This window comes from Chiloscyllium plagiosum, unplaced genomic scaffold (assembly GCF_037043375.1).
Source record: "Chiloscyllium plagiosum isolate Xiang-an unplaced genomic scaffold, Cpla_swu_hap1 HiC_scaffold_28, whole genome shotgun sequence".
NCBI lineage: Eukaryota > Metazoa > Chordata > Chondrichthyes > Orectolobiformes > Hemiscylliidae > Chiloscyllium > Chiloscyllium plagiosum.
In genome coordinates this window covers 55,761,458-55,784,618 of record NW_028270166.1, presented here as the reverse complement: position 1 = coordinate 55,784,618, position 23,161 = coordinate 55,761,458, and the positions used below count along the sequence as shown (strand labels likewise).

At 41.4% G+C, this 23,161-nt stretch overlaps 2 protein-coding genes across 2 annotated transcripts; both read right to left on the bottom strand.

Moving 5' to 3' along the window:
• Positions 1–760: 760 nt before the first annotated feature.
• On the bottom strand, positions 761–1,831 carry LOC148142768 (putative G protein-coupled receptor 139). Its single transcript, XM_087976216.1, has one exon. The coding sequence runs from the start codon at positions 1,829–1,831 to the stop codon at positions 761–763; it is 1,071 nt and encodes a 356-aa protein (XP_087832342.1).
• Positions 1,832–2,192: 361 nt separating this feature from the next.
• On the bottom strand, positions 2,193–20,076 carry LOC148142767 (putative G protein-coupled receptor 139). Its single transcript, XM_087976215.1, has 2 exons — positions 20,007–20,076; positions 2,193–3,103 (listed from the first exon to the last, which is right to left on the bottom strand). Exons 1-2 carry the CDS (start codon positions 20,074–20,076, stop codon positions 2,193–2,195), a joined length of 981 nt encoding a protein of 326 aa, XP_087832341.1.
• Positions 20,077–23,161: the final 3,085 nt, after the last annotated feature.

Below are 23,161 nucleotides of genomic sequence, written 5' to 3'. Positions count from 1 at the left end.
TAAGCACTTTAAATTTGTCTCACATCTTGGGAGTGAAAACTGTGAGTTGAACATCAATATTGGCTTCACATCATAAAATATTTACTGCAGCAGCTTCGTACTCTGAAAATGTTGGACAAAATTATAGATACTCTTAAGTGAAGCTCTCTTGTTCTCTAGACTGTTCAGAGTAGCTCTTTTAGTGCAATTTAATACACTGGTTGAGTGAAATGTTCTCTCACCTGAAGCAGTCAACTGTCTAGTGCACTGAAGTGAAATAGAATATGTTTCATGTCCTGATGGCAAATGAAAAACACCATTTTTATTCCTCCAGTTTAAACTTCTATTGTACATATTTGTCCCCTTCTGGTTACCCTGAGTGTATGAAAAGCGACTCTCATGGCGAGGACCTAGAACCATATTAAGGCTTGACTTGGGAAATGTGGACTTTTCCTTTTCCTACATGTCAATGCAAGAGCAAACAATTTGCACCAAACTCTAATGGCTCACCTTGTTTCTTTTCTTTTCCTTTGACATATACAAAAGACAAAAAAAACTCTGGTGAATTTAAGCAAACAACTTCTGGACAAAGGATTTGACCTTCTGGTTGCCACCCAAGTACCAGCCCGATAGACAGGTCTTTCACCCTCATTTGAAGTTATGAAAATATTACTGAGTAATAGTAAACATAAGTAATTCATACACCATTTAAAATTTGACTTCTATTTTATTCGATTCACATGCAAGGACTTCACTATGGCAACTATGTATTCAGCCATTGTCATTGTTTATGCCATTTGGTAATGAGATTAAAAAGTATTTTAAATGCGTCCTTTAATTCTCTTCTAAATTTAGTCTGGGTCCCTGCATAAATGCACGTATTGGTGCAAGAACTGAGAAGTTGTAACATATATCCGCATTCCTGGAGGATAAATTTTGGGTCATTAGCATTGGAACCGATTGAATAATTGCTGCCTGAAATTTGAACAAATAAGAAATTTATAACATAGGCCAACCACAATAAGAGGAAACTTCCCGAGATGGCAAAGAGTAAAATAATGGACTTTCGGCGACTTTCCATCTCTGTGTCACTCTGATTCTTACCATTGCTTTTTGCTCGAAGTCTCCGACGGGCTCTGCTGGCCAACAGGATATGTCTAACAGTTATAATATTGAGCAGTAAAATTAAAATGAAAGGAAGACAAGGGGTTAGTATACGATCCAGCCAGTCATATACTCTCCATGCAATTAAATTGTAATTGCTTGCTTTTATACTGCAATACCAGGGTACATTATCAATCATATACATTGGCTCAAATATGAAATAAAAAGGAATGTTTTTTACACAGCACATCAAGCATATGATTGTTATCACCACAGCTGCTGTTTTCTCCGTGCAGTATTTTGTTTTGAGTTCCTGGCAGCAAATGGCTAGGAACCGATCGAAGGTGAAAGCAACGGTTAACCAAACAGAACTGTCTCTGGAAGCACAACTGAGAACAATAACGAGGCTACATCCTGGGGTAGTAGAAAGGAAACTAGCAGGAAAATAAATAGCACGAAGTCGACTTAATATCACAGCAGTGATAATAACCAAGAGATCTGTCACCGCCATCGATATCAAATACTGTGTAATGCACTTGGATAGACCACACTTTCCACGGCAGAGAATCACAATTGTTGCCAACTGTCTAGTGCACTGAAGTGAAATAGAATATGTTTCATGTCCTGATGGCAAATGAAAAACACCATTTTTATTCCTCCAGTTTAAACTTCTATTGTACATATTTGTCCCCTTCTGGTTACCCTGAGTGTATGAAAAGCGACTCTCATGGCGAGGACCTAGAACCATATTAAGGCTTGACTTGGGAAATGTGGACTTTTCCTTTTCCTACATGTCAATGCAAGAGCAAACAATTTGCACCAAACTCTAATGGCTCACCTTGTTTCTTTTCTTTTCCTTTGACATATACAAAAGACAAAAAAAACTCTGGTGAATTTAAGCAAACAACTTCTGGACAAAGGATTTGACCTTCTGGTTGCCACCCAAGTACCAGCCCGATAGACAGGTCTTTCACCCTCATTTGAAGTTATGAAAATATTACTGAGTAATAGTAAACATAAGTAATTCATACACCATTTAAAATTTGACTTCTATTTTATTCGATTCACATGCAAGGACTTCACTATGGCAACTATGTATTCAGCCATTGTCATTGTTTATGCCATTTGGTAATGAGATTAAAAAGTATTTTAAATGCGTCCTTTAATTCTCTTCTAAATTTAGTCTGGGTCCCTGCATAAATGCACGTATTGGTGCAAGAACTGAGAAGTTGTAACATATATCCGCATTCCTGGAGGATAAATTTTGGGTCATTAGCATTGGAACCGATTGAATAATTGCTGCCTGAAATTTGAACAAATAAGAAATTTATAACATAGGCCAACCACAATAAGAGGAAACTTCCCGAGATGGCAAAGAGTAAAATAATGGACTTTCGGCGACTTTCCATCTCTGTGTCACTCTGATTCTTACCATTGCTTTTTGCTCGAAGTCTCCGACGGGCTCTGCTGGCCAACAGGATATGTCTAACAGTTATAATATTGAGCAGTAAAATTAAAATGAAAGGAAGACAAGGGGTTAGTATACGATCCAGCCAGTCATATACTCTCCATGCAATTAAATTGTAATTGCTTGCTTTTATACTGCAATACCAGGGTACATTATCAATCATATACATTGGCTCAAATATGAAATAAAAAGGAATGTTTTTTACACAGCACATCAAGCATATGATTGTTATCACCACAGCTGCTGTTTTCTCCGTGCAGTATTTTGTTTTGAGTTCCTGGCAGCAAATGGCTAGGAACCGATCGAAGGTGAAAGCAACGGTTAACCAAACAGAACTGTCTCTGGAAGCACAACTGAGAACAATAACGAGGCTACATCCTGGGGTAGTAGAAAGGAAACTAGCAGGAAAATAAATAGCACGAAGTCGACTTAATATCACAGCAGTGATAATAACCAAGAGATCTGTCACCGCCATCGATATCAAATACTGTGTAATGCACTTGGATAGACCACACTTTCCACGGCAGAGAATCACAATTGTTGCCAAATTAGCTGTAAGTAAATTACAGAGAAAAAGCATGAATTATTGATCATTTCCCAGTCTGTTTCAAGCAAAATGATTTTGAAATCTATGTTGTTGATATTTTATGCATTACTAATGTTGAGAGCTATATCAACATATTACTGGAGATGCTCATTGGACTTGAAATGTTAACTTCAGTTTCTCTTCAGAATGCTGCCAGTCCTGCTAAGATTTTTTTCCCAAAACTTTATGATTTTGTTTCTGGCTTCCAGTATTCTCAGTTTTATGAATTTCAAATCAATACATTACTGCTTACATATTATAATACTATTATATTATTATATATTATAATATATTATAATACATTACTGCTTATATATTACATTCTATATGATCTAAAGAAAATGCTAATGATGCAGTGACACTTTTTAGATTAGATTAGATTACTTACAGTGTGGAAACAGGCCCTTCGGCCCAACAAGTCCACACCGACCCGCCGAAGCGTATAGCACCCAGACCCATACTGCTACATTTACCTCTTCACCTAACACTACGGACAATTTAGCATGGTCAATTCACCTAACCTGCACATTTTTGGATTGTGGGAGGAAACCGGAGCACCCGGAGGAAACCCACGCAGACACCGGTAGAATGTGCAAACTCCACACAGTCAGTCACCTGAGGCGGGAATTGAACCCGGGTCTCTGGCGCTGTGAGGCAGCAGTGCTAACCACTGTGCCACCGTGCCGCCCATCGTGCACTTATAATCAAGTGCAACATTTTTATAATTGATTCATACCTTTGTTATTCTTTTATGCAGTTGTTTAACTTCGGGAACATTCAAACAACACTGTCCAATCATAGCCAATGTTAGCAAGTTTTGAGAAGATTTGTAGCTCAGGTTGAGCTTTTGGATGTAGGTTTGCTCGCTGAGCTTGGAGGTTCATTTTCAGACATTTTGTTACCTTACTAGGTAACATCTTCAGTGGGCCTCATGCAAAGCAATGCTGAAAATTCCTGCTTTCTATTTATATGTTTGGGTTTCTTTGGGTTGGTGATATCATTTCCTGTGGTGATGTTATTTCCTGTGGTGAAGTCACTTCCTGTTCCTTTTCTCAGAGGGTGATAGATGCGGTCTAACTCGATGTGTTTGTTGATAGAGTTCCAGTTGGAAATCCATGCTTTTAGGAATTCTCATGTGCGTCTTTGTTTGGCTTGTCCTTGAATGGATGTGTTGGCCCAGTCGAAGTGGTGTCCTTCTTTATCTGTATTTGAGCTTAAACATGTGTTGCTAGAAAAGCGCAGCAGGTCAGGCAGCATCAAAGGAGCAGGAGAATCAACGGTTTTTCAGGCATTTAAATAAATTTAAACAGAAACCTTTACGTTTCCTGTCTCTGCATGTCGAGATCCCACCTTTCCTTCTCCTACACTGTCTCTTTTTTTGGTATCTGATTTGACCTCAATTCACATGGGTGTTTGGATCCTTTGATGCTGCCTGACCTGCGGCGCTTTTCCAGCAACACATTTTTAAGCTCTGATCTCCAGCATCTGCAGTCCTCACTTTCTCCTTATCTGTATTTGAGGATACTAGTGAGAAAGGGTCATGTCTTTTTGTGGGTAGTTGGTGTTCATGTATCCTGGTGGCTAGTTTTCTGCCTGTTTGTCCAATGTAGTGTTTGCTATAGTCCTGGCACGATATTTTGTAAATGACGTTGGTTGTGCTCATTGTCTGTATCAGGTCTTCCAAGTTCATTAGCTGTTGTTTTAGTGTGTTGGCAGGTTTGTGGGCTATCGTGATGTCAAGGGGACTGAGTAGTCTGGCAGTCATTTCCAAGCTGTCTTTGATGTAGGGGAGAGTGGCATTTATCTGCTTGTTTAGATTTGTTGCTGAGAAATCGGTAGACTGTGTTCATTGAGTACCCATTCTTTTTGACTACGCGGTTTAGGTGATTTTCCTCTGCTCTGCATAGTTCTACTGTGCTGCAGTATGTGTTGGCTGATTGAAATAATGTTTTGGCGCAGCTTCGCTTGTAGATGTTGGGGTGATTGCTTCTGTAGTTCAATATTTGGTCTGTGTGTGTTGTTTTTCTGTAGACGCTAATTTGAAGTTCCCCATTAGCTGTTCGCTTTACTGTGACATCTAGGAATGACAGTTTGTTGTTATTTTCCTCTTATTTAGTAAATTTTATGCCAGTAAGGATATTACTGATGGTCCTGAAGGTTTCCTCTAACTTGTTTCGTTTAGTAATGACAAAGGTGTCAGACAAATAGCGGACCCAGATTTTGCGTTGGATGGTTGGCAGAGCTGTTTGCTCAAGTCTCTGCATTACTGCCTCTGCTAAGAACCCTGATATCCAATTTCTATCAACATCCATTTCCACTGCCACAGACCCTTTTGACATTTCAGCTTCCTACATGCTAAACTATGCCTTACTCGCTACAAGGAGATGTCTCACTCCATTTTTAACTTCGTTTTTTAAAAAAAAATCTTATTTAATTTCCAAAACAGTTCATATATTAGATTGCCTTGAAATAGCAGCAACTGAATTACGTTAAAGCCTTCAACACGATAGAAAAAGGCAGAAATAATGATTGTTTACTAAATAAGTTAATTAATTTGTAGGCATTGTGAGCAATGACAATAAGATGTATCTCAATAACAGCGGAATCAAGATATTGAGGGAAAACATTACATACTTAACAACAATTTCACAGTAAATATTTGAAATGATGAATGTGCAGTAAAAATAGGCAATGAATGAAATAAGGCTTCTGAACAAATATATCTGCCATCAGTTCATTTACATTGCTGCAACTCACCAGTTTATGTCTGTTATATCAGTGTTAATGGGTCCAAATTCTTGAAATAGCTCCCTAATCATATTGCAGAACGAATTGACTGCAAAGTTTCAAGAAGGCAGCACAATAGTTATAATACAACTTTGAATGGAAGCAGTTATGGACAATGATTGAATAGAATCAAGGTGCATAAATTCTCAGGGCCTGATGGATCAATCCTAGAACACTGAGTGGTCAAGGGAATTGATTTCTGTGGCCTTGACAGTGATATTTTTATTTTGTTTTAGTTACATGAAATCTCTCAGAAGAATGAACAGTAGCCAGTGTTGTTCCTTGTTCAAGAAGGGCAATACGGATAATCCTGGAAATTATAGGCAAAGGAGCATTACTTCAGTAGTAGGGAAATTATTGGAGAAGATTCTTAGGGACACAATGTATTTCTAAGTTGAAAAGAACGTTCAATCTAGAATATTTAATAGTGAAATGCTGTTCACCCTGCCTGATGCATGAGTTTGCCTTTGCTATCTTGACAGAGGTCTACATCCCATCCATTGTGGAAGTGAACAGTGCACTTGACATTATATACGACGCTATGTGCAGTATTGAATCAGGATATCTCAAGGCCTTGTTTATGGTAGCAGGTGACTTCAACCAGGCCAACGTCAATAATATGGTAGCAAAATATCACCAGCACATCTATCCTATCAGAAGTCTGAACATCCTTGAGCATTGCTTTACAAGCACCAAAACTGCCTACCACTCCATCTCCCATCCATATTTTGGAAAATTAGACCACGACACTGTGCTCCCTTTAAGGCTTGCAAGCAGAAATTAAAGCTTGTGGACCCAATTTGGAAAGTCATGCAATGTTGGCTTGAGGAAAAAGAAGGGCTTCTGTGGAACTGCTTAGATTTAGTGGTATATATTCAAGAATTCAGTGACCAACCTAAATGAGCATGCCACTACCGTAACAGACTTCATGAGTAAGAGCGTAAATGACGACCTCATAAGAAATTAATCAAAACGTTCCCCAACCAGAAAGCATGGCTGAGTCAGGAGAACCACTCTGTATTGTAGTCCATGACTGAGACAATCAAGTCAGGGACCCTGACCTACAGAGGATATGCAGGGACCGCCTTCACAAGACCATCATGGATGCCAAGAGGCAATATCAAACTAAGCTGAAGACCCAGACTAACCACGTGTCCACCCCAAGTTTGTTGCAAGGATTAACGTTATAGCAGGTCACACAGTGAATTCAAACAGAATTGTGAGCAACAGTGCATTCCTACCTCATGAGCACAATGCACTGTACACTCACTTTGAACAGAAGGGCAATGAAACAATATCACCTGTTCTAACAGCCTCGAATACATCTGTACATTCGGTCACTGCTAGATCATCATCTTCAAGGTGAACTCACCAAATGTGAAGGGCCAAAGGAATGCTGTATGGACCACTGGCAGAAGCATCTGTAGACATCTTTAGCCTCTTGTTACTACGATCTTGTGTCTTCAACTGCTGCAGGAAGCCCACCGTCATCGCAGTGCAGGTGAAGAATCATAGAGCATGCATCAATGACGGCAGCCCGGTGTCTCTAATATCCATAATTCTGAAATGTTTCAGGAAGTGGGCCACGGCTTACATCAAGCCAGCCACCCAGATCAACTTGATCCCTTGCAATTCACCTACTAGTGCAAATAGCCCACGGCTAATGCCAGCTCCCAGGCCCTACACGCATCACTGGAGCATCCCTTGGGTGACACGTTAGCTTAGTCATTAGCAGCTGCCTCACAGCGTCAGTGATCTGAGATTGATTTCACATTCAGGTGACTGTGTGTGTGTGGAGTTTGCATACTCTCCCCATGACTGTGTGGCTTTTATGTGGGTGTTGTGCTTTCCTCCCACAGTCCAAAACTGTGCAGATTTGGCAATGCTAAATTGCCCATAGCATCCAGGGATGTGTAGGTTGGGTGGATTAGCCAAGGAAAACGTAGGGTATGAGTGGGATTCTCTTCAGAGAATTGGGCTGGGTTTAATGGGCTGAATGCCCCTCTTCCACACGATAGGGATTCTATTATATTCTATGATTCTATTTGGACACTAAGGATACCCGTAAATCAGGCTCGTTCTTATTGACTGCAGCTCCCCTTAAATACCATATTAACAAACTCATCTTTATCCTCCGGAGGCCAGGTCTCTGCTCTATAGAGGAGAGCCTCTATAATAGGATTCTCGACTTCCTGACCAAAGAACTGCCATCAGGAAGGATAGATTATGACACCTCCTTCACGATAATCCTTAACACTGGTTCTCCACAAAGCTGTGTACTCAGCTCCCTATTAACTTTTGATATGCACATGACTGTGTGGCTAAATTCCATGCCAACTCTGTTCACATGTTTGCTGACAACACCGTCATTGTAGTTGGGTCTCAAGATAGAGTACAAGAAAGATACGGAATGCTTAGTGGCATGGTGTAAAGACAATAATCACTCCATCAAATTCAGCAAAATTAAAGAGCTGGTGATTGACTTCCAGAATTTCAGTGGAAGGCACACCTCTGTCTGCATCAATTGTGCTAACTGGGGATGGTCAAGACCTTCAAGATCCTGGGAAAATGATCACCAACAATCTGTCCTGATCTACACATTTTGACACTATAATTAAGAAAGCACAATATTCCTCTTGCAGTACTAGCTATCCGGGTTCGATTCTAGACTTGGGCGACTGTCTGTGTGCATTTTGCATATTCTCCTTGTGTCTGTTCCGGTTTCCTCCCACAGTCCAAGGATGTGCAGGTCAGGTGAATTGGCCATGCTAAATTGCCCATAGTAATAGGTGCATTAGTAGGGGAATGGGTCTGGGTGGGTAACTCTTCAGAGCGTCGGTGTGTGCTTGTTGGGCCAAAGGGCTTGTTTCTGCACTGTAGGTAATCTAAGCTAAAAAGTATCTTAAAAATTTCTATAGATGCATCGTAGAAAACATCCTGTCAGGATACGTCACAGCATGGCGTGGTAACTGCTGTTCCCAAGGTGCAAGAAACTACAGGCAGATGTGAACACAGCACAGTCCATCACACAAAGCAGCCTCTCATCTATTAACATCATCTATACTTTGACTGAATCAGGAAAGCAACCAGTATAATCAAAGAGACTCCCACCTCGATTATACATTCTCCCACCCTCTTCCATCATGCAGAACATAAAGAAGTTTGAATACACATTCAAAAAGACTCAAGAACAACCTCTTCATTGTTGTTATCAGACTTTTGCATGGATATTTTAAATGTTAATGCTTATCTCTCTGCATTTCTGCACACCTGTATCAATGCATCCTGCGCTCTGTCTGTTAACATGATGCACTTGTACAGTACAATCTGCCTATAAAGCACATAAAACAACCCTTTTCACTGAATTACAGCAGATGTGACAGTAACAGATCAAATTAATCAAGAATTGACTTAATACAGTCAGCATTAATTTGTGTGGGGAACATCCTGTCTTACAAATTATATTGAGTTATTGGAAGAAGTAACAGTGATGTTTGATGAGGGTCAGTTGACCGATGTTGTCTGCATGGAATTCACGAAAAAATATTTGACAGGATTCCTTATGGTGGATTGGTTCAGAAGTGTAAGTCCCATGGGACTTATGGTGATTCGGTAAGACGTTTGCACATTTGGTTTGCTTATAGAAGACGGGGGTAGTTATGGAGGCATAGAGTTCTAAATGGAGGTCTGTGATCAGTTGTGTTCCACAGGGATCAGTACTGGGACTTCTGTTTGTCATTCATGTACGTGATTTTATTGAAAATGTCAGTGACCTGATTAGTATGTTTGCAGATGACATGCAAATTGATGGAGTCGTAATTAATAAGGACATTTGTCAAAAGTTACAGCAGGACATAGATCAATTGGAAAGTTGTGCAGAGAAATGTAAAATGGAGTTCAAGTGTGAATTGAAGCATTTGGAATGGTCAAGTTCAACAGGAAACTATATGTTAGATCTCTTAGAAACATTGAAATAACAGTAGGTTTTGGGTTAGACATCCATTGCTCCCTCAACATGGTAACCAAGTTGGCTAATGTGGCAAAGAAGGCAAATGACATGCTTACTGTCCTCAGTAGGCAAAGTTAAGAATCACACAATACTCAGTTATAGTCCAATAGATTATTTTGGAAGCACTAACTTTGGAGCACTGCTCCTTCTTCATGTGGTTGTGGAGTACAAGATCGTAGGACACAGAATTTATAGCAAACATTTACACAGTGATGCAATTGAAATTATATATTGAAAAAGACCTGGATTTTTCGAATCTTTTAGAATGGCCATGTTGGTTTCAATTCTTCCATATGTAAATAACAGAACATTTTTTAAAGTTATGTTCTCAAGTGAACATTAGTAATAGTTGCCATGTCATCTCAGGTAATGCAATGGAGGTGTGAGGTGCCCTGTGTGGGACTGTCTGTGCTCCAATATTCAGATTGATTCTATTTCTAAAAAACCTTCAGTGGATTCATGCAGTTTTTGAGCAAAATAAAATATAATTCTGCGAGTAGACATTCACCCCACAAATGTTTATGTATGAGTGTGCATGTGGCTGTGTATGTTGGGGGGGAAGGGTATGAGTGTCTGTGAGAAAGTACGTGTATGCGTGTGAGTGTGAGTGTAAAGGGGTATAAGAGGGTGTGTGTATGGGTGTGAGTGTGGGTGTGTATGAGTGTATGAGAGAGAGCTTGTGTATGAGAGAGGGTCTGCATGAGTTTATGCGTCTGTACATGTGTGTGCATATGTGTGTGTGCGTTTGTGTGTGTATGTGTGAGAGTGAGAGAGAGAGAGTGTGTGTGTGTAGTGCAGTGGGGGTCACCTGTAGTGTGACATGAACCCAATGTCCTGGTTGAGGCCATCCTGATGGGTACCGAACTTGGTTATCAGCCTCTGTTTGGCCACTTTGCGTTGTTGCCTGTCCCAAAGTCCACCTTGAAGGATGATCATGTCCCTGACAGCTGACGTATTCTCCAACTGGGAGGGAACATTCCTGTCTGTTGATTGTTGTGCAGTATCTATTCATCTGTTGCCGTAGCCTTACAGCTTACTGTAAGGAAGTGTACCGAGAAATAAACAACCAGAAACACTATAGGCAACTACGGGCTGATTCGACCAAAGAACACACCCATGAACGAAAAACATTGATCAGAACTTTGGATCCAGTCCTTCAGAGTTCCCTACATATCGTCATCCCATGTCATTCTCATGTAGGTGACTTCTACTGTTTTCCAAAGATACACAAAGCCAACACACCAGGACGTCCCATTGTATCAGGCAATTGGACCCTGTGAGAACCTCTCTAGCTATGTCGAAGGAATCTTGAAACCCATTGTACAGGGGACCTCCAGTTTCTGTCATGACACCAGAGATTTATTACAGAAACTCATCACTCATGCACCAGTTGAATTGGGAACATTCTTCGTCACAATGGACGTTTCAGCACTCCACATCAGCATCCCCCACAATGACATGATCACGTCAACAGCCTCAATACTTAACACCACCAACTGCCAATCTCTACACACCGTCCTACAACTCATCCACTTTATTCTCGACCACAATGTCTTTACCTTTAGCAACTAGTTCTTGATACCGACACATGGAACAGCCATGGGGACCAAATTTGCACGCCAATATGCCAACAGTTCATACAAGACTTCTTCTCCATGCAGGATCTCCAATCAACATGATACACTCGGTATATTAATGACATTTTCTTCCTCTCATCCATGTTGAGAAGTCACTGAAACAACTACACAGTGATATCAATGAGTTTCATCAAACCATCAAATACATCATGGACTACTCTTTAGCATATGTCTCATTACTGGACACATTCATCTCCACCAAGGATGGGTACCTCAGCACCTCACTCTACTGCAAACCCACGGATAACCTCACGATGATACACTTCTCCAGCTTCCATCCAAAACATATTAAAACATCCATCCCCTATGGACACACCCTTTGCAGATGTATGATCTGTTCAGATGAGAAGGAATGTAACGGGACTTGTCGTCATAAGAATGGGGTACAATGCTCAACTGCCAATTCTGACGTGCCACAGCAAGAAACTGGAATGAACTCCTCAGGAGGCATATACAAACTGCAACGGACAGGGACCCCTTCATTGTCCAGTACTTCCAAGAGCTGAAAAACTATGACATGTTCTTCGCAGCCTGCAAAGAGCATGAGCACCTCACTAAAACCTTCCTCTTGCCTCCTTTTCGCCTTTCAACAACAACCAAACCTTAAACAGATCATTGTTCACAGCAAACTGCCCGATTTTCAGGTCAATACCATACAAAACTGTCACGGCAGATGCTGCAAGATGAGTCTGTGTCGACATGGATACAACCATTACACGTGGGGACACCACACACCACGTACATGGCAGGTACTCATGTGACTTGGCAAATGTTGTTTACCTCATACGCTGTAGGCAAAGATGCGCTGAGGCATGGTACATTGGTGAGACCAAACAAAAGCTATGGCATCAGATGAATGGACACTATTAAACAATCGACAGACAGGAGTGTTCCCTCCGAGTCGGATAACACTTCAGCCGTCTGCGACATTTGACTTTGGACCTTCGGGTGACCATCCTCCAAGGTAAACTTTGGGACAGGCAACAATGCAAAGTGGCCAAGCAAAGGCTGATAGCCAAGTTCGGTACCCACTACAGGTGCACCACTGCACTACACTCTCTCTCTCTCTCACACACACACACCCCTATAGACTCTAACACTCATGCAGACCTTCTCTCATATGCAGCTCTCTCCCATACACTCACACATATACACACACACACACACTCTCACACAAACACTCATACCCCCCCCACACACACACATTATAGACAATAGACAATAGGTGCAGGAGGAGGCCATTCAGCCCTTCGAGCCTGCACCGCCATTCATATATATATATATATATATATAAGTTTATGGGGTGAATTTGTATTTGCAGAATTACACTTTATTTTGCTCAAACTGTAATCCATATAAGCTTCTGTAAATCCCTATCTTAGAAATAGAATTTGTCTGAACATCGGGGCACAGACAGCCCCACACAGGGCTCCTCATACCTCAAATCTGAGATGAGATGGCACCTGTTCTCAAAGTTCACTTGAGAACGTAAATTAAAAAAAAGGTTCTGAGATTTATAAATGAAAGAATTTATATATGAAAGCAACTTCGACATTCTCCTAATTTGTAATGCAATCTCCTGCCTCAGGCAAACTATCTGTGTGGAGTTTGCACATTCTCCCCGTGTCTGTGTGGGTTTCCTCCAGGGTGCTCCGGTTTCCTTCCACAGTCCAAAAATGTGCAGGTTAGGTGAATTGGCCATGCTAAATTGTCCGTAGTGTTAGGTGAAGGGGTAAATGTAGGGGAATGGGTCTGGGTGGGTTGCTCTTCGGAGGGTCGGTGTGGACATGTTGGGCCTGTTTCCACACTGTAAATAATCTAATAAAATATATTATTTACATCCTTCGTTATCCTACCCAAAACATTTAAAGTCTGGAATGTTGAATTGGAACAACACATCCATCCAAGGACAAGCCAAACAAACACATGCACGAGAATTCCGAGAAGCATGACATTCCAACCGGTACTCTCTCAACAAACACATCGAGTTAGACTCCACCTACCAACCCCTGAGAAAAGGAACAGGAAGTTACTTCATCACAGGAAATAACATCATCATAGAAAATGACGTCACCAACCCAAAGAAACCCAAAGATATAAATAGAAAGCAGGAATTTTCAGCATTGCTTCACATGAATTCCAGTGAAGCAGTTACCTAGTAAGGTAACAAAACGTCTGGAAATGAACCTCCAAGCTCAGCGAGCAAACCTACATCCAAAAGCTCAACTTCTCAACACTCTTCTCAAAACTCACTTGAATTGCCTACCCTGCCCTTCTCTTAAACAGGCTTCTATACAGGCAGATTCTGCACTCATCTGCCTGACGTATTGTACACTTTGCAAAAAAATAAATGTACTTCACACAGCAACATGTGTCATTTTCTTTCAGCTGGCCCTCGCCTTTACTTCCTATTAAAGTGATCTGATTTAACCTTTATCTTCTCCTCAATGACTCTAGTTGCTGTTCTGTTTCCATCCGCTGTTCCACAGTAATTCAAACCCAACTGACTAGTAGCAAGTCTCCCTGCAAACGTGTTCGTGCCCCTCTAGTTCAGAAACAAGCCATCCTTGTGGATGCTCCTCCCCTGAAAGAGATCACAATGATCCATCTTAGGCCCTCACAACTCCATCAGCTCTTTAGTCACACGCTCAAATGTAGTATCTCCATATTTCTGGCCTTGCAAGCATGTGGCATAGGGATTAAAACCCCAGAGGTCCTGCTTTCAATCATTCTATCCAGCTCCCTAATTTATGTTTGCAGGACATCATATCTTCCTGTTTATATCTTCAGCACCAATGTGGTCCATGATACTTGGCTGTTCATCCTTCCCTTTGACAACACCTAATGACTGCTCAGAGACATCCTTGATCCGAGCAATAGTGAAGCAATACACATATGATGTCTTGCTTGCGGCCACCTGAATGTCTATCTGTGTCCTTAACTACAATGTTCCCAAAGCTTATCTCTCACCAATACTTGTACCCTCCTTTTTGTACAACAGAATCAACCATGGTGCCACTGATCTGGCTGCTGACGTCATCTTCCCTTGTTAAGCCATACCTAGCACTCCACCCCAGAATAATACACATCTGTATATACGTGTGAAAAGGAACAGCCACATGGGATTCCTAGACTGCCTTTTTGCCTTTCCTGGCTGCCACTTATCAATCTGGCTGAACGTTTCACGTGACCACACCCCTCAAACTTCCATCCAGAAATTTCCTGCCTCTTCAATGCTCCATCCCGTGTTCAACTGCTGTTCTAACAAATCTATGTTCTGAAAGGAAATTCAGGTCAATACATTTCTTGTCGAGCAAGTGACTAAGATATTTGACATTTCCCTGATCTCACACTCTCTCAGGATGAACATACCATTTTAGTAACTGCAATTACTACTGTTATAGAAACTATCATATTAAAAGAAATTTCAATTCCATACCTTGCTGTACATCAATGCTATTTGCCCTCCTCAGCAAAGCCTGATGATCATGGAAGTCCATACTTTGGCCTCAACAGCAGCCTTTTTATCTCAAGCTCGAGATTACCTCCCTTTTATATGCTGTCAGTAAGAACTCAAAGTTCTCCCAACAATTTCTCAGTTCCTTCTCACTACTACTTTCTATTGGATGCTCTTCTTCCAGTTGAACACTAAATTCATGCAGAATCCTCCTCTACTACTTCTCTCTACCACATTCACCATGAATGAAGGAAAAAGATAAAATAAGCACCAAACCAGCTGTGTTTTATCTCAGTGAAATAATGAAGATTAGTAAGAATGCAATGAACAGTAGAGGTCAAGGAATTGAATGCAGTCAAGATTGACTCTCAACTGCACTTAGAAACGGCCTTGCTAACCACTTAGTTGTATCAAACACTACAAAGTCTCAACAGAGAAATGAAACCGAATGGAGCACCTTCCATCAATCAAAGGACTCAAAAAGATAAAGGCATAAACAGCCCTACAGATCCTGCAAAGTCCTCCTTACTCTCTTCTGGAGGGTAGAGCCAATATTGGGAGAGCTATCTCAATGACTGTTAAAGCAACATCCTGAAAAAGTCATACTCATGGAATCATATCTGAAAATGTCCCCGAGAGTGCCATCACTATTGCTGAATATGTCCTGTCAACAGACAGGACGGACCAAGCAGTGATGGGTGATTTCAATTTCCATCACCAACAATAGCTCAGTAGCAACATTACTAGTCGGGCTGAGCGTATCCTAAAGAACATAGCTATGAGACTGGATCTATGGCAGCTAGTGAATGAACAGAAAAGAGGTCATAAAACATACTTGACCTCATCCTTGCCAATCTTCTGTCTTTTGAAGCTGTGATGACACTGTCTCTTTGACAAGGTTATGTTGTCTTTGTTTTTTTTCAACAGGATTCATAAAGGCAGAGGTTCTGATACGTCTGGAATTATCTTCTTGAAAGGTTTTAAGTCTTTTTGAGAAAACATATATGTTTTCTGAAGGGGAATGGCCAGTTCTCCCAGTGCAGGGTTTGGTTTTAGCAAGCACTCTATAATTGAAGCTGCGGGTCAAAAAAAAAACAGCTCCATATTGATTTTTCTCTCTCACTCTGACATCTATCCTGTAAGAACCTGTATTTGATTTTAACTATTCTTGTCAAGGGAAAGTTTATAGGAATGTTGCAAATATTTGGAGCAGCATCATTAATATGCTGTAGAGTAGATTCGGTTTTCAGTAAGTTAAACTATTCTAAATTTGGTTCTTTACTTTGTGTTTCTGGTAGTAGTCTGTAAATAAATTATATTTTGTGTAAAACTGAGTTATAGGGCCAGCTGCGTCACTTCTGGAATATCCTCTCTACATCTGCATAAACAACTCGTGAACTTAGGATCTGGGCTGCCTACTTGAAATGTTTTGAGGGTGGTCTGGCTTGCTCCATAACAACGTACCTGCCACTGACAGTATTGGTAAGAGTGACCACCCCATACTTGCTTTTGAAGCGAAATCTTGCCTTCAAACGGAGAAAGCCCTCAATGTGTTGTGTGTCACTATCACCATCTTAAATGGGACAGACCTCGAGCATATCGAGCAACTCAAGGTTAAGTATTCAAGAGGTAATGTGGGCCATTTACAGAAATAGATTCGTACTCAAGTACAATCCACAACAGCTGGCTCAGGATAGTGCCCAATCAACCATTGCAATCGAGTGACGAGTTCAACACTGCTTCAGTGGAGAGTGCAGGAGGATATGCTCGGAGCAGCACCAGGCATACCGAAAATTGAAGTGGCAAGGTGATGAAAATATCAAACAGGATTACTTTCATGCTGAAATAAGGAGCAAACAATCAACAGAGCTAAGCTAGCCCACAGAAAGAACATCAGCTCCAAATCTAGTTATGGATGGTGGTGAACAATTAAACAATGTCACGGGGAGAGGTGACTCCACAAATATCTTCATCCTCAAAGATGGTAGAGTCCAACACAACAGTATAAAAAATAGGCTGAAGCTTTTGCAACAATCAGAAAAGTCGAGGTAATGATCCATCTTGGCCTCCTTCACTCGTCCCTCACATTATACATACCAATCTGTAGCTAATTCAGTTCATTCCACATACAGTCACAGAGTCATAGAGATGTACAGCATGGAAACAGACCCTTCGGTCCAACCTGTCCATGCTGACCAGATATCTCAAACCAATCTAGTCCCACCTGCCAGCACCCTGCCCATATCCCTCCAAACCCTTCCTATTCATATACCCATCCAAATGCCTCTTAAATGTTGCAATTGTACCAGCCTCCACCACTTCCTCTGGCAGCTCATTCCATACACGTACCACCCTCTGTGTGAAGAAGTTGCCCCTGAGGTCTCTTTTATATCTTTCCCCTCTCACCCAAAACCTATGCCCTCTAGGTCTGGACTCCCTGACCCTAGGGGAAAAGACTTTGCCTATTTATCCTATTCATGCCCCTCATAATTTTGTAAACCTCTATACGGTCACCCGTCAGCTTCCGCGCTCCAGGGAAAACAGCCCCAGCCTGTTCAGCCTCTCCCTATACCTCAAATCCTCCAACCCTGGCAACATCCTTGTAAGGATAATAAATAAATTGTATAAGGCATAGTATACTGCATTTTCTATGGGCGCTGACAAAATTCCTACAATAATCATGATAACTTCTGCTTTAGAACTTGCCATTTCACAGAGTAAAGGTCTTCGAGAACAGCTACAACTCTGGAATCCAACGAATAATGTGGAAAATTGTCTAATTATGTCCTGTACACAGAAATGTGCGCAAATCCAATTACCCGCATATTAGGCTACTCATAATCATCAGTAACGAGATGGAATGTGTCTACCAGATCCATTCAATGTCTGACCTCATATATGGACAAAAGAGAAGACTTCCAGAGGTGAACTGAGAGTGACAGCCTTTATTATCAGAGCCACATTTTATGAATATATCATCAAGTAGCTCTAGCAAAACTGAAATCAATGAATATTGGGGGCAAACGCTCGTTGATTAGTATCATTACTGGCACACAGGCAGATGCTTGTGATTGTTGGAAGTGAGTCATCTGAGCTCCAGAACATCTCTGCAGGAGGTCTTAAAGGTTGTGTCTAAGTCCCACCCAGATACTTCATTAGTGACTTTCATAGCAAGGTCAGAAGAAGGGGTGTTCACTAATGATTGCACAATGTTCAGCACCATTTGTGACTTCTCAGTTACCGAAACAGTCCATGTTCAATTGCAACAAGATCTGGCCATTATCCAGGCTGACAAGTGGCCAGTGATATTTATGCCACACAAATGCCAGGCAAAGAGAATCTCCAATAAGTGATGATCTAATCACCGTGTTTGACATTCAGTGATGGTATCATCACTAAATCACCCAAAACATGCATCCATTAATGACCAGACACTCAACTAGACTTGACAGATACACACAGTGGCCACAAGAACAAGTCAGAGGCAGAACTACTGCAGTGAGTAACCCAATCTTGATTCCCCCAAAACTTGACAACCGTCTTCATCACACAATTCAGGAGTGTAATGAAATATTCCCCACTTGGCTGGATGAATGCAGCTCCAACAAGACTCAAGAAACTTGACACCATAGAAGACAAAACAGCCTGTCCCATTGGCATTGCATCCACAAGCATCTAGCTCCCCACCAACAATGTTCAAAATCAAAAGCATACACTATCGACAAGATGCACTGCAGAAATGCACCAAAAATCCTTAGAAAATATCTACCAAACCCATGATCACTTCCATCTGGAGAGAAGAGGACAATAGGGAAACTGGTGTATCACCACCTGAAGGTGCCCCACCAAGCCAATCACCATGCTGACTTGGAAATATATCACCATTCCTTCACTGATGATTGACCAAGATCCCATAACAGGATTATGCATCAAACTTGATCATGTGGATTGCAGCTTTTCAAAATAGCAGCTCACCAACACCGCCCAATGGCAAGTCAGAACAGACATGAAATATGCCACCCCCACCCTCCGACCCTGACCTCTGTCAAATAATATATTTGTATATCAATATGTTAGGCTGTATAAGTAAAAGAGAGAATATGATTTAAGGAATTATACATGGAGATGAGCAGTTAACAATGATTTAATAAAATTGTTCAATGCAAAACTGATGTCAGCCAATGTGCAGGTAAGAGAACAAGACTGCTGAAATTACTTAACATAACAGATGCTGCAATCCTGATGACCGAGACAGTAACGGAAAGAGGAACAGCAATATCGAACAAAGGACAATATATTCTCACAGTCTATTGTTTTCAGATCAAAACTAAATGTGAAAAATAAATATTATTCTGTGCATTTTAATTTGCTGCTCTGATGACCTAATTCACTCTGTCTTTTTTTTATATACAGGATAGTACAGTTTGCAATATTAATTCACTTGTAAAAGGACGGGTGACATCTATTGAAATACGAAGGATAATCAAGCAAGAAAATTGATGTTAGAATGTTAGTTAATTAATTTGAATCCAACGTGAACAGGTCAGACCATTAACAGCACAAGTAGATATTTATAGCATTGCAAAGCACTCAGAATAAAATTCAGAAGGGCGCTGTGAGGAAAATGTATTCAATACGATAACCCCCGACTAATGCATCTAACACTCCGGCCAACCTAACATAGCCAATTTACCTCACCTGCACATCTTTGGACTGTGGGCAGAAACAAGAGCAGCTGGAGAAAACCCGCACAGAAGCATGTGCAACCTTCATACAGGCAGTGGCTCCAGGCCAGAACCGAGCCTGGGTCTGATCGCACTGTCAGGTGGTAGAGCTAACCACTGAACCACCATTCCACTCATGGCTATGCTCTATGAGATTACACAGTTAAATAGTGGTGCTTTTCCAGCACCACTCTGATCTAAACTTACATAGTTAAATGTCCAATGCCTTGGTACTCCTTTCATTAAAGACATTACCTAGGACTCCAAAAGCTGCGAGAAGTGAATAATAAATGGCAAATGCTGGTCCATTTCCTGGTGCATGCATTTTCTGTGAGAGCAATGCACTGGTGCACTGTGTCCTCCCAAAGCAGCACCATGCCACGAGCATTTATATCTGATTTTCACCTCAAGGGGACCAATTAGTCTGGAACATTGTCAGAGTTAGTGACAGTACTTTGAACAAACAAATTAATGCATTCACATTCACGCTTACATTAAAACGTACTGAAATTAAGTGGCAGATGGAATTCAATTTAGATAAATGTGAGGATGTTGCATTTTGGGAAAGCAAATCTTAGCAGGACTTATACACTTAATAGTAAGGTCCTAGGGAGTGTTGCTGAACAAAGAGACCTTGGAGTGCAGGTTATTAGCTCCTTGAAAGTCGAGTCACAGGTAGATAGGATAGTGAAGAAGGCGTTTGGTATACTTTCCTTTATTGGTCAGAGTATAGAGTACAGGAGTTGGGAGGTCATGTTGCGGCTGTACAGGACATTGGTTAGGCCACTGTTAGAATACTGCGTGCAATTCTGGTATCCTTCCTATCGGAAAAATGTTGTGAAACTTGAAAGGGTTCAGAAAGGATTTACAAGGATGTCGCCAGGGTTGGAGGATTTGAGCTATAGGGAGAGGCTGAACAAGCTGGGGCTGTTTTCCCTGGAGCGCGGAGGCTGAGGGTTGACCTTATTGAGATTTACAAAATTATGAAAATTATGAGGGGCATTAGATGACTTACAATTAGATTAGATTACTTACAGTGTGGAAACAGGCCCTTCCGCCCAACAAGTCCACACCGACCTGCCAAAACGCAACCCACCTAGACCCATTCCCCTAGAATATTTTCCATCAACTACCACTCGCTGCCTTCTTCCAGAAAGCCAGTTTCTAATCCAAACTGCTAAATCACCCTCAATTCCATGCCTCTGCACTTTCTCCATCAGCCTACCATGTGGAACCTTATCAAAGGCTTTACTGAAGTCCAAGTGTACCACGTCAACTGCCCTACCCTCATCGACATGCTTTGTCACCTTCTCAAAAAACTCAGTGAGGTTTGTGAGACACGATCTGGCCTTGACTATTTCAGATAGCATGTTGGCTATCTGAAATCAAATTGTTGCTTGCTAGATGATTATAAATCTTATCTCTTATAATCCTTTCCAAAACCTTTCCTACAACAGATGTAAGGCTCACTGGTCTATAATTAACTGGATCATCTCTGCTGCCCTTCTTGAACAAGAGCACAACATGTGTAATACTCCAGTCTTTGAGGAGAAAGTGAGGTCTGCAGATGCTGGAGATCAGAGCTGAAAATGCGTTGCTGGAAAAGCGCAGCAGGTCAGGCAGCATCCAGGGAACAGGAGAATCGACGTTTCGGGCATAAGCCCTTCTTCAGGATTCCTGAATAAGGGCTTATGCCCGAAACGTCGATTCTCCTGTTCCCTGGATGCTGCCTGACCTGCTGCGCTTTTCCAGCAACACATTTTCAGCTAATACTCCAGTCCTCAGGTATTAAACCCCTTGACTATGATGACTTAAATATCAAAGGCTCTGCTATCTCCTTGCTAGCTTACCAGAGAATCCTTGGATAAATCCCATCTGTCCAAGGGGACTTGTCTACATTCACTCCTTCAAGAATTGATAACACCTGTGTGTAACTAACATCAATCCTTTCTAGTCTAATATCTCGTACCCCATTCTTCTCCTCTACAATATCCTCTTTTTCCTGAGTGAAAACCGATGAGAAATATTAATTTAGCACCTCTCAGATTTTTAAAGGGTCCATACTCAACTTCCTACTTCTGTCTTTGATTGGCCCTATTCCTACCCTAATCATCCTTTTATTCCTCACATAGCCTTGGAAAGCTTTAGGGTTCTCCTTTATTCTATTTGCTCAAAACTGCTCGTGTCCTCTCTTTGCTCTTCTTAACTCTCTCTTTAAATCCTTCCTAGCTGATCTGTAATTCTCCATCACCTCATCTGTACCATTTTACCTCATCAACACATAAGCCTCTTTCTTCTCCTTCACAAGAGATGCAATTTCTGTAATAAACCATGAATCCCTTACCTTATAACTTCCTCCCTGCCTGACAGGGACATACCGATCAAGGACACACAATATCTGTTCTTAAACCAGCTTCACATTTCAATTGTCTGCATCCCCTGTATTTTGCTACCCTATTCTATGCATCCTAATTCTTGCCTAATCGCATTATAATTGCTCTTGCCCCACTGATAACTCTTGAACTATGGCATGAACCTATCCCTTTCCATCACTAAACTAAATGTAACTGAATTATGGTCACTCTCCCCAAAGTGCTCACCAAGAACAAAACCAAACACCTGGCCTGGTTCATTACCAAGCACCAGATGCAGTGTGGCCTCCCCTCTTGCCGGCCCTTCGACATAATGTGTCAGGAAACCCTCCTCTATACATTGGACAAAAACAGATCTATCCGACGTACTAGAGCTGTAACATTTTCAGTCAATGCTGGGGAAGTTAAAGTCCCCCATAATAACCACCTTTTCCTTTCACTCCTACCCAGGATAATGTTGCTAATCTTCTCTTCCACCTCCCTGGAACTCTGAGGAGACCTATAAAAAAACTCCAAGAAGTGTGACCTCTCCTCTCCTGTTTCTAACCTCAGTCCACAATACCTCAGTAGACGAGTCCTCATCCAAAGTTCTCTCAGCCACCATTGTACTATCTTTGACAGCAAGGCCCTTCTTTTAGTGCCTTGCCTGTTTTTAATGAAAGATCTAAACCCTGGAACCTGCAACATCCATTCCTCACCCTGCTCTATCCATGTCTCCAAAATGGCACCACCATCGAAGTCCAGGTACCTATCCATGCTGCAAGCTCGCATACTTTAATTTAGATACTTCTGGTGTTGAAGTAGACACACTTCAAACCAGTTTGCTGCCTGCCAGCATATTCCTGTGACCCTGAAATCCTGTCCCTGTCGTTCCTACTCTCATCCTCCTATGCATTGCAGCTACACCTCTGGTTCCCATCCTACTGCTGAGCTAGTTTAAACCCACCCGAATAGCACCCGCAAATTTCCCACCAAGGATATTAGTACCCCTCTGGTTCAAGTGAAGACCGTCCTGTTTGTACAGGTCCTACCTTCCCC

What these genes read in the sequence shown, in the direction of transcription:
- LOC148142768 (XM_087976216.1), bottom strand. Translation starts at nt 1,831, where the DNA reads ATGGTTCTAGGTCCTCGCCATGAGAGTCGCTTTTCATACACTCAGGGT.
- LOC148142767 (XM_087976215.1), bottom strand. Translation starts at nt 20,076, where the DNA reads ATGCATGCACCAGGAAATGGACCAGCATTTGCCATTTATTATTCACTT. An exon ending in CGCAGCTTTTGGAGTCCTAG is followed by an intron (nt 3,104 to 20,006) that starts GTAATGTCTTTA and finishes ATTTACTTACAG; the next exon opens with CTAATTTGGCAACAATTGTG.